At 42.3% G+C, this 12,500-nt stretch overlaps 1 protein-coding gene across 1 annotated transcript in view; it reads right to left on the bottom strand.

The window, feature by feature from the left end:
- Positions 1 to 1,501: 1,501 nt before the first annotated feature.
- ADAMTSL2 (ADAMTS like 2) overlaps positions 1,502 to 12,500 on the bottom strand; it is a 134,828-nt gene continuing 123,829 nt past the window's right edge. Inside the window, exon 18 of the mRNA XM_053695958.1 lies at positions 1,502 to 1,578. Within this exon, the coding sequence (XP_053551933.1) occupies positions 1,502 to 1,578 (77 nt within the window). The remainder of the gene's footprint in view (positions 1,579 to 12,500) is intronic.

The raw sequence follows: 12,500 nt of genomic DNA, 5'->3' as shown, positions 1-12,500 counted from the left end.
GAAGAGATCCTTCGCCATGCTCGACAAAAACAAAAGATCATGCACGCTGGTAACCACATACAGGTTTTTGCAGACTTAAGCCCAACGACTCTACAGAAAAGGAGGGAATTACAATTCATTACTACAGTGCTCAGAGAACAGAACATTCCATACAGATGGGGCTTCCCGGTTAGCATCATAGCAAGCAAAGGAGGAACCACCGCAGTTTTCAGAAACTTGGACGACCTCTCCAACTTCAACAAGGCCTTACAGATCAACATCCCGGACCCCGAAGAAAAACAGCATAATGTGTATAAAAAGAAACCGACTACAAAAGACCCACAGATCATACAGAACAGTAACACGAGGCCCACTACTTCAATGGATTCCCCAGGGTCTGACCACACAGAAACCTGACCCTCCTCAGACTGCACGAACTGTTCGCCTGGCTGTTACCGAAAGGCTAAAGGTTGTATGTTATGTAATTATAAGAAATGTTCTAGTATAGGTTTGGGGGGTGGGGATACTATCCCTGTTTTGGTAACTTACTGTTATAATAGTTCTATTGTGTTTAAAGTAAGTTAATATAATTTGAAACAAGAATTTTAAGCCCAGGAAAACATAGTAAAGGCATAACTGAACTGAGAGACTCTGAAGATTTATACCTGGAAACTGTTTTTATTGCTGTTGCATTTCCTGCATATATACCTAAAAACTCTATTGTACCTTGTTGATTGTCTATAGTTTTTCCTATTACTGACCCTACCGCATTGGTACACACATATAACAACAGCTCATACTAACCTAACAAACTAGCGATTCTACAGAAGCAAACAGAAGATGGCACACAATACACACACACTCACACTGACAACGGTGAATGTGAAAGGACTCAATAGCCCGGAGAAAAGGTCTATGGTTTTTAGGGATTTGTACAAAACAATGGGAGACGTCCTGTTTATTCAGGAAACACACTTCAAGAAAGGGAGGGAGCCTAAAGTCTTAAGTCATAAATATAGAACCTCACACTTGGCATCAGGCACTACAAAAAAAGGGGGGGTGGGAATCCTACTCAAAAACACCATACAATTTCAAGCTACTTATATCGAACGAGACAAGGAAGGCAGATACCTAATTCTGGTTGGCCTCCTCTTTAACAAACCGGTGACGTTTGCGAATGTTTACCTACCCAACAAAGACCAGCATTTTGTCTTTAGAACAGTGTTCCAGTCCTTACTCACACACACAAAAGGAATATTATTTATAAACGGGGACTTCAACACGCCATTAGACCCGACACTAGATACTTCTACAGGGGCCTCCTGCACACCCAAAAAGGTGATCAAAACTATAAATAGCTACATTCAACAACTGGGGCTTCATGACGTTTGGAGAGCGGGCAACCCCACTACTAAAGACTACACGTTTTACTCCCACCCACACCACACATTCACGAGAATAGACTACATTCTAACTGACCAGACGGGACTCTCTATGATCACAGACTCTAAAATTCTGCAAATTACATGGTCTGACCATGCACCTGTGCAATGCGAGGTGGAATGGCCAAACATCCCACACAAGCCTTTCGTGTGGAAACTGGACGAAAACACATTAGAACACACCTTGATTAACGAAGGGATCAAGAACTCACTAGGGCACTATTTCAGAGAGAACAACTCAGACGAGATAAATCCATCTGTAATCTGGGAAGCACACAAGTGCGTAATAAGAGGGGAGTTCCTCATGTATAAAGCCAGGGAAAAAAAAAGAAAAAAGACAATTCCTGAATTCTACTCTTGCACAAATAGGGTACTGGGAGAAACTACACAAACAAGACCCACAGAATGCTACAGCATTGAGCGAATTGACTAAAGTAAGGCAATTATTAAAGGACCACCTCATTAAGGAACACCAACACAAATCCGCACTACTAAGACAGAAATACTTTGACGTGCAAGACAAAGCAGGGACCTCACTAGCAAGGACACTCAAAAGAAAACAGCTTAATACATATGTGCACACTATCTCAGACAGCCAAGGCAACATACATAGAGACAGTAAGAATATTGCGGAAGTTTTCCGGCAATACTACTCGACACTATATAACATAAAAGACAAAACCACATGCCATTCAATAGAATCATACTTAAGTGATATAAACTTTCCCACACTTGAAAAGGAAGAGATGGACAAATTAGAATCCCCTATCACGACAGACGAAATCAAAAAGGCAATTAAGGAGATGCCAGCTGGGAAAAGTCCAGGCCCAGATGGATTTAGTATGAAGTATTATAAAAAATATATAGATCACCTGGCGATACCCCTAGGAAAAATGTTTAACTCATTCTCCTCCTCTATCGGCTTCCCACAAAATATGTTAGAGGCCCACATTACTGTTCTGCCAAAACCGGGAAAACAACCAGACAGACCAGAGCACTTTCGCCCGATATCACTCTTGAGCTCAGACATTAAGATATTCGCCAAAATTTTGGCGAATAGAATTAATCAATACCTACCCAAGCTGATTCACACGGATCAGGTTGGCTTTATCCCTGGCAGAGAAGCACGAGATAACACGCTGAAAACACTTCAGATAATAACACATGTCCAAAACAATAAGATACCTACAGTATTTGTCTCCACAGACGCTGAAAAAGCGTTTGATAGGGTAAATTGGCAATTTTTAAAAATGGTCATGCACAAAATGAAATTTGGCGACAAATTTATAGCACAAGTATTCTCCTTATACACATCCCCCACAGCCAAAGTTAGGGTAAACGGACTCCTATCAGAAAACTTTCACATAGGCAACGGGACAAGGCAGGGTTGCCCGTTATCCCCAGTGCTTTTTGCATTAACCATAGAAGCATTGGCGCAGAAAATTAGAAAAAATGAACAGATAACGGGAGTACGGGTTGGTAATACTGATCATAAGTTAGCGCTATATGCGGATGACGTCCTCCTAACACTCACCAACATAGAGAAATCCCTGCCAGAGGCAATGAAAGAGTTCCAAGAATTTGGGAAGGTTTCAAATTTCCTAGTAAACAACACTAAATCTGAACTACTAAATATAACATACGAGGTTGAGACACTAAAACAATTAACAATGGACTGCCCCCTAAAAAGACAAAATGTAAAACTCAAATACTTGGGTATTCTCCTAGCGCCAGACCCACAGGTCATATTCCAGGCCAACTATAAAAAATTGGAGGAAAACCTGGTAGCAGACCTCTCTAGCTGGAAAAACAAATCTATCTCATGGATAGGGAGAATTAATGTAGTAAAGATGAATATCCTACCTAGGATCCTATACCTCTTACAGACTACCCCTATCCATTTACCAAATCAATATCTAGACCGTATCCAATCTCTAATAGAACAATTTATATGGCAAGGGGTTAGACCGCGGATAACGAAACAGACAATGTACTTACCCAGGGAACAGGGTGGATTGGGAGTCCCCAATGTACGCACGTATAAAGCAGCAATTGCACTACACAGACTGATAGATTTAAGCACCAACAATCCATATAAACAATGGACCCAATTAGACAGACAAATTCTACAACTTGACAATGTGGGTGTAATGGCATGGTTACCAATAAAACAAAGGCCACTCACAATACAGCAATACCCAATAATGGCAGAATTGTTCGTTACATGGGATAAACTGATGAACACCACCACAAACATATCAAGCCCACTCTCCCCAATGACCCCCTTATGCAACAACACCACTCTGCCATGGAACATTAAAGACACCCATCCAGAGAAAGGAGAACACATAAAAAATAGAGTTATGACAGTGTTTTGCCGGGACGGTAAGATGAGGGCCCTAGAAGACATTAAGGAAAGTCACCCCGACATACCCCTAAACTGGTACTCATACTCGCAAATAAAACACTATATAGATACACATCCCTATAAGCAACAACTGACCAGACGGCTAACACCTTTCGAAAACCTGTGTCAACTAGAAAATACACCCAGGCACACTATATCTATACTGTATAAGCAGCTATTAACCGATGGAAAACAACAGCTTCCATCATACACAATAGCATGGGAGAAAGAAATGGGAATAACTATACCTTTAAAAGAATGGCAGAGAGCCTTTCTAGCCACCAAAAAATCCTCAATCTCCACGAGGATACTTGAAACAAACTACAAATTCCTCACAAGGTGGTACCTCACACCCAGCAGATTACATAAAATATATAAATCGGCAAGTGATAGGTGCTGGAGGGGATGCGGAGAAGTAGGGAACCCCACACACATTTGGTGGAAGTGCGACAGGCTAGACACTTATTGGGTAGAAATACTAAAACAAATTTCAGACATAATTGGGAGTCATCTACCCAACGACCCCCGGATCCTTTTCTATATGGCAATCCCCAAAATCGAAAACGCCACAACCAGGACCTTACTGACAGTATTAATTAACAGCGCCAAAACACTGATCCCAAAGTATTGGAAGACGACAACAGTGCCCACAGTGAAGGAGTGGAGGGCACAGGTAGATAACCTATTACACCTAGAGAGATATCATCATCTGAAGGCTGGCACCATAGAGACACATGAGCTTATTTTAGATTTGTGGAGACAATACAATAGATAGGCACACAGGGCAATCCTACACGATGATATACACTTCAAAAGCCAGTCACTAGATACGAACCCCATTCACAGATTAGGAGTGCAGTTTTTATGGTTAGCATTGATTTTGTTATAGTGTGTTGTTGTACAGGAAGAAGGACTTTACGGGGTTATTCACCAGAGCGAATAAGCTCTGATCTATTCTAAAAGAGGACATTGCACTTGAAATCTCAACGCAAATTGGACCCACGGGAGTGGGTGGACATTCAACTGATGATCTAGATGCCAGAATTGTATATATTTACTGTGTATTTATGGATCACCGCTTTATCATTATATGTAAACATACAATTTTTGTTGATTATGTGTTTAGTACCAAATAAAAACCTTTAAAAAAAAAAAAAAAAAAAAAAAAAGTATCTCCAAAAGCCTTGCTGTTCATCAGTCCACGGTAAGACAAATTGTCTATAAATGGAGAAAGTTCAGCACTGCTGCTACTCTCCCTAGAAGTGGCCGTCCTGTAAAGATGACTGCAAGAGCACAGCGCAGACTGCTCAATGAGGGGAAGAAGAATCCTAGAGTGTCAGCTAAAGACTTACAAAAGTCACTGGCAAATGCTAACATCCCTGTTAGCGAATCTACAATACGTAAAACACTAACCAAGAATGGATTTCATGGGAGGATACCACAGAGGAAGCCACTGCTGTCCAAACAAAACATTGCTGCACGTTTACAGTTTGCACAAGAGCACCTGAATGTTCCACAGCAGTACTGGCAAAATATTCTGTGGACAGATGAAACCAAAGTTGAGTTGTTTGGAAGAAACACACAACACTATGTGTGGCGAAAAAGAGGCACAGCACACCAACATCAAAACCTCATCCCAACTGTGAAGTATGGTGGTGGGGGCATCATGGTTTGGGGCTGCTTTGCTGCGTCAGGGCCTGGACGGATTGCTATCATCGAAGGAAAAATGAATTCCCAAGTTTATCAAGACATTTTGCAGGAGAACTTAAGGCCATCTGTTTACCATCTGAAGCTCAACAGAAGATGGGTGTTGCAACAGGACAATGACCCAAAGCATAGAAGTAAATCAACAACAGAATGGCTTAAACAGAAGAAAATACGCCTTCTGAAGTGGCCCAGTCAGAGTCCTGACCTCAACCCGATTGAGATGCTGTGGCATGACCTCAAGAAAGCGATTCACACCAGACATCCCAAGAATATTGCTGAACTGAAACAGTTCTGTAAAGAGGAATGGTCAAGAATTACTCTTGACCGTTGTGCACGTCTGATCTGCAACTACAGGAAACGTTTGGTTGAAGTTATTGCTGCCAAAGGAGGTTCAACGAGTTATTAAATCCAAGGGTTCACATACTTTTTCCACCTGCACTGTGAATGTTTACATGGTGTGTTCAACAAAAACATGGCAACATTTCATTCTTGTAAATGGACAACAGAATATCAGTGGCGCCGGAGGCTGACTGTATGTGCAATAGTCGGGATGTGTGTGTATAACTCGTTATATAACTATAATAATTGTAAAAGATAGGAAGAGTTTATATCGGCCAATCAAGAGTTAATATATTACTCTGGGGTGATAGTACTAGTAATCCATATTGGCTAGCTAGTGAAAAATATTAAATGTACAAGATACAGATGTTTAAGCAATAACGGATAAATCAATATATTCAAAATAACATAATTTATGCTTACCTGATAAATTTATTTCTCTTGTAGTGTAGTCAGTCCACGGGTCATCCATTACTTATGGAATATATCTCTTCCTAGCAGGAAGCTGCAAGAGGATCACCCAAGCAGAGCTGCTATATAGCTCCTCCCCTCACATGTCATATTCAGTCATTCGACCAAAACCAGACGAGAAAGGAGAAACCATAGGGTGCAGTGGTGACTGGAGTTTAATTAAAATTTAGATCTGCCTTAAAGACAGGGCGGCCCGTGGACTGACTACACTACAAGATAAATAAATTTATCAGGTAAGCATAAATTATGTTTTCTCTTGTTAAGTGTAGTCAGTCCACGGGTCATCCATTACTTATGGAATACCAATACCAAAGCTAAAGTACACGGATGAAGGGAGGGACAAGGCAGGAACATTTCTCCCAAAAATAGCCTCCGAAGAAGCAAAAGTGTCAAATTTGTAAAATTTTGAAAAAGTGTGAAGTGAAGACCAAGTTGCAGCCTTGCAAATCTGTTCAACAGAGGCCTCAATTTTAAAGGCCCAGGTGGAAGCCACAGCTCTAGTAGAATGAGCTGTAATCCTTTCAGGAGGCTGCTGTCCAGCAGTCTCATAGGCTAAACGTATTATGCTACGAAGCCAAAAAGAGAGAGGGGTAGCCGAAGCCTTTTGACCTCTTCTCTGTCCAGAGTAAACGACAAACAGGGAAGAAGTTTGACGAAAATCTTTAGTTGCCTGCAAATAGAACTTCAGGGCACGGACTACGTCCAGATTATGCAAAAGTCGTTCCTTCTTTGAAGAAGGGTTAGGACACAGTGATGGAACAACAATCTCTTGATTGATATTCCTGTTAGTAACTACCTTAGGTAAGAACCCAGGTTTAGTACGCAGAACTACCTTGTCTGAATGAAAAATCAGATAAGGAGAATCACAATGTAAGGCAGATAACTCAGAGACTCTTCGAGCCGAGGAAATAGCCATCAAAAACAGAACCTTCCAGGATAACAGCTTGATATCAATGGAATGAAGGGGTTCAAATGGAACGCCTTGAAGAACGTTAAGAACTAAGTTTAAGCTCCACGGCGGAGCAACAGTCTTAAACACAGGCTTAATCCTAGCTAAAGCCTGACAAAAAGCCTGAACGTCTGGAACTTCAGCCAGACGTTTGTGTAGAAGAATAGACAGAGCAGAAATCTGTCCCTTTAACGAACTAGCAGATAAGCCCTTTTCTAAACCCTCTTGTAGAAAGGACAATATCCTAGGAATCCTAACCTTACTCCATGAGTAACACTTGGATTCGCACCAATATAAATATTTACGCCATATCTTATGGTAAATTTTTCTGGTAACAGGCTTCCTAGCCTGTATTAAGGTATCAATAACCGACTCCGAGAAGCCACGCTTTGATAGAATCAAGTGTTCAATCTCCATGCAGTCAGCCTCAGAGAAATTAGATTTGGATGGTTGAAAGGACCCTGAATTAGAAGGTCCTGTCTCAGAGGCAGAGACCACGATGGACAGGACGACATGTCCACTAGGTCTGCATACCAGGTCCTGCGTGGCCATGCAGGCGCTATCAGAATCACCGAAGCTCTCTCCTGTTTGATCTTGGCAATCAAACGAGGAAGCATCGGAAATGGTGGAAACACATAAGCCATGTTGAAGACCCAAGGGGCTGTCAGAGCATCTATCAGCACCGCTCCCTGGTCCCTGGACCTGGATCCGTAACAAGGAAGCTTGGCGTTCTGGCGAGACGCCATGAGATCCAGATCTGGTTTGCCCCAATGATGAATCAGTTGAGCAAAGACCTCCGGATGAAGTTCCCACTCCCCCGGATGAAAAGTCTGGCGACTTAGAAAATCCGCCTCCCAGTTCTCCACGCCTGGGATGTAAATCGCTGACAGGTGGCAAGAGTGAGACTCTGCCCAGCGAATTATCTTTGAGACCTCCAACATCGCTAGGGAACTTCTGGTTCCCCCTTGATGGTTGATGTAAGCCACAGTCGTGATGTTGTCCGAATGAAATCTGATGAACCTCAGAGTTGCTAACTGAGGCCAAGCTAGGAGAGCATTGAATATTGCTCTTAATTCCAGAATATTTATTGGGAGGAGTTTCTCCTCCTGAGTCCATAATCCCTGAGCCTTCAGGGAGTTCCAGACTGCGCCCCAGCCTAGAAGGCTGGTGTCTGTTGTTACAATCGTCCAATCTGGCCTGCGAAAGGTCATCCCCTTGAACAGATGTGGCCGAGAAAGCCACCATAGAAGAGAATCTCTGGTCTCTTGATCCAGATTTAGTAGGGGGGGCAAATCTGAGTAATCCCCGTTCCACTGACTTAGCATGCACAATTGCAGCGGTCTGAGATGCAGGCGCGCAAATGGTACTATGTCCATTGCCGCTACCATTAAGCCGATTACTTCCATGCACTGAGCTACTGACGGGTGTGGAATGGAATGAAGGACACGGCAAGCATTTAGAAGTTTTGATAACCTGGCCTCTGTCAGGTAAATTTTCATCTCTACAGAATCTATAAGAGTCCCTAGAAAGGGAACCCTTGTAAGTGGTAATAGAGAACTCTTTTCCACGTTCACCTTCCACCCATGCGACCTCAGAAATGCCAGAACTATCTCTGTATGAGACTTGGCAGTTTGAAAACTTGACGCTTGTATCAGAATGTCTAGGTACGGAGTCACCGCTATGCCTCCCGGTCTTAGTACCGCCAGAAGTGAGCCCAGAACTTTTGTAAAGATTCTTGGAGCCGTAGCTAATCCGAAGGGAAGAGCTACAAACTGGTAATGCCTGTCTAGGAAAGCAAATCTTAGGTACCGATAATGATCCTTGTGAATCGGTATGTGAAGGTAGGCATCCTTTAAGTCCACTGTGGTCATGTACTGACCCTCTTGGATCATGGGAAGGATGGTTCGAATAGTTTCCATTTTGAATGATGGAACTCTTAGGAATTTGTTTAGGATTTTTAAGTCCAAGATTGGTCTGAAGGTTCCCTCTTTCTTGGGAACCACAAATAGATTTGAATAGAATCCTTGCCCGTGTTCCGTCCGCGGAACTGGGTGGATCACCCCCATTAGTAAGAGGTCTTGTACACAGCGTAGAAACGCCTCTTTCTTTATTTGGTTTGCTGATAACCTTGAAAGATGAAATCTCCCTCGTGGAGGAGAAGTTTTGAAGTCCAGGAGATATCCCTGAGATATGATCTCCAACGCCCAGGGATCCTGGACATCTCTTGCCCAAGCCTGGGCGAAGAGAGAAAGTCTGCCCCCCACTAGATCCGTTTCCAGATAGGGGGCCCTCTCTTCATGCTGTCTTAGGGGCAGCAGCAGGTTTCTTGGCCTGCTTGCCCTTGTTCCAGGACTGGTTAACTTTCCAGCCCTGCCTGTAACGAGCAACAGCTCCTTCCTGTTTTGGAGCGGAGGAAGTTGATGCTGCTCCTGCCTTGAAGTTACGAAAGGCACGAAAATTAGACTGTTTGGCCTTTGATTTGGCCCTGTCCTGAGGTAGAGCATGGCCCTTACCTCCCGTAATGTCAGCTATAATTTCTTTCAAGCCGGGCCCGAATAAGGTCTGCCCTTTGAAAGGAATATTAAGCAATTTAGATTTAGAAGTCACGTCAGCTGACCAGGATTTAAGCCATAGCGCTCTGCGCGCTTGGATGGCGAATCCGGAGTTCTTAGCCGTAAGTTTGGTTAAATGTACGACGGCATCAGAAACAAATGCGTTAGCTAGCTTAAGTGCTTTAAGCTTGTTCATAATTTCATCCAATGGAGCTGTGCGAATGGCCTCTTCCAGAGACTCAAACCAGAATGCCGCCACAGCAGTGACAGGCGCAATGCATGCAAGGGGCTGTAAGATAAAACCTTGTTGAACAAACATTTTCTTAAGGTAACCCTCTAATTTCTTATCCATTGGATCTGAAAAGGCACAACTATCCTCCAACGGGATAGTGGTACGCTTAGCTAAAGTAGAAACTGCTCCCTCCACCTTAGGGACCGTCTGCCATAAGTCTCGTGTGGTGGCGTCTATAGGAAACATTTTCCTAAATATGGGAGGAGGGGAAAAAGGCACACCAGGTCTATCCCACTCCTTGCTAATAATCTCTGTAAGCCTTTTAGGTATAGGAAACACGTCAGTACACACCGGTACCGCATAGTATCTATCCAACCTACATAATTTTTCTGGAATTGCAACCGTGTTACAATCATTCAGAGCCGCTAATACCTCCCCTAGCAATATGCAGAGGTTCTCAAGCTTAAATTTAAAATTAGAAATCTCTGAATCCAGTCTCCCTGGATCAGATCCGTCACCCACAGAATGAAGCTCTCCGTCTTCATGTTCTGCAAACTGTGACGCAGTATCTGACATGGCTCTCACCTCATCCGCGCGCTCTGTCCTTAACCCAGAGCTATCGCGCTTGCCTCTTAATTCTGGCAATTTAGATAATACTTCTGTCATAACAGTAGCCATGTCTTGCAAAGTGATTTGTAAGGGCCTCCCTAATGTACTTGGCGCCACAAAATCACGCACCTCCTGAGCGGGAGGCGAAGGTACTGACACGTGAGGAGAGTTAGTCGGCATAACTTCCCCCTCGTTGTCTGGTGATAATTTCTTTACATGTAAAGATTGACTTTTATTTAAAGTAGCATCAATGCAATTAGTACACAAATTTCTATTGGGCTCCACATTGGCCTTTAAACATAGTGAACAAAGAGATTCATCTGTGTCAGACATGTTTAAACAGACTAGCAATGAGACTAGCAAGCTTGGAAATACTTTTCTAAATAAATTTACAAGCAATATGAAAAACGCTACTGTGCCTTTAAGAAGCACAAAAAGCTGTCACAGTTGAAATAACAATGAACCAAAATAGTTATAGCAACCAATTTTTCACAGTAAATGTATTAAGTTAGCAAAGGATTGCACCCACCAGCAAATGGATGATTAACCCCTTAATACCCAAAAACGGATAACAATTTAATAATTAACGTTTTTATCACAGTCAAAACACACTGTCACAGGTCTGCTGTGACTGATTACCTCCCTCAAAATGAATTTTGAAGACCCCTGAGCTCTCTAGAGACGATCTGGATCATGGAGGATGAAGTAGACAGATTGTGACTGAATTTTTACTGCGCAAAAAAGCGATAAAATAGGCCCCTCCCACTCATATTACAACAGTGGGGAAGCTCAGTTAACTGTTTCTATGCAGAAACAAAAGTTAGCCATGTGGTAAAAATCATGCCCCAATAAGTTTATCACCAAGTACCTCACAAAAAACGATTAACATGCCAGTAAACGTTTTAAACATACATTTGAAAAGTTATGAAGTGTTATTAATAAGCCTGCTACCAGTCGCTTTTACTGCAGTTAAGGCTCATACATTATTTCAGTATTAACAGTATTTTCAGAGTCAATTCCATTCCTTAGGAAAATACATTCAGTGTACACACACTCATCAGCCTAATACCAGTCGCTATCACTGCATTTAAGGCTGAACTTACGTTACATTGGTATCAGCAGTATTTTCTCAGTCAATTCCATTCCTCAGAAAAATAATTTACTGCACATACCTCATTTGCAGGGAGGCCCTGCATGCTATTCCCCTTTTCTGAAGTTACCTCACTCCTCAGATGAGAACAGCCAGTGGATCTTAGTTACGTCTGCTAAGATCATAGAAAACGCAGGCAGATTCTTCTTCTAATGCTGCCTGAGAAACAAACAGCACACTCCGGTGCCATTTAAAATAACAAACTTTTGATTGAAGAAATAAACTAAGTTAAAAAACACCACAGACCTCTCACAGCGACCTATCTTTAGTTAGGCTGCAAGAGAATGACTGGATATGACATGTGAGGGGAGGAGCTATATAGCAGCTCTGCTTGGGTGATCCTCTTGCAGCTTCCTGTTAGGAAGAGATATATTCCATAAGTAATGGATGACCCGTGGACTGACTACACTTAACAAGAGAAATATAAACATTTAATAAATGGGTCACAATAAATTTAAAATAAGCATTCACACCGGTGTGTCAATAAAAGTTATATATCAGCAGATAAAAATGCTTAAAGTAATTTTTGTTGCTGTTACAATTAATTAAAGAAGATTCCGCTACGAATTTGTTGCAAACTCAGTTGCGGTTAGTAAAATGTCCCAGTGATTGAATTCAGCAACATAAATTGGGATTCAATATTGTCTCACAAATCTGTGAATT

This window comes from Bombina bombina, chromosome 12, assembly GCF_027579735.1.
Source record: "Bombina bombina isolate aBomBom1 chromosome 12, aBomBom1.pri, whole genome shotgun sequence".
NCBI lineage: Eukaryota > Metazoa > Chordata > Amphibia > Anura > Bombinatoridae > Bombina > Bombina bombina.
This window is presented reverse-complemented; position numbering and strand designations above follow the sequence as displayed.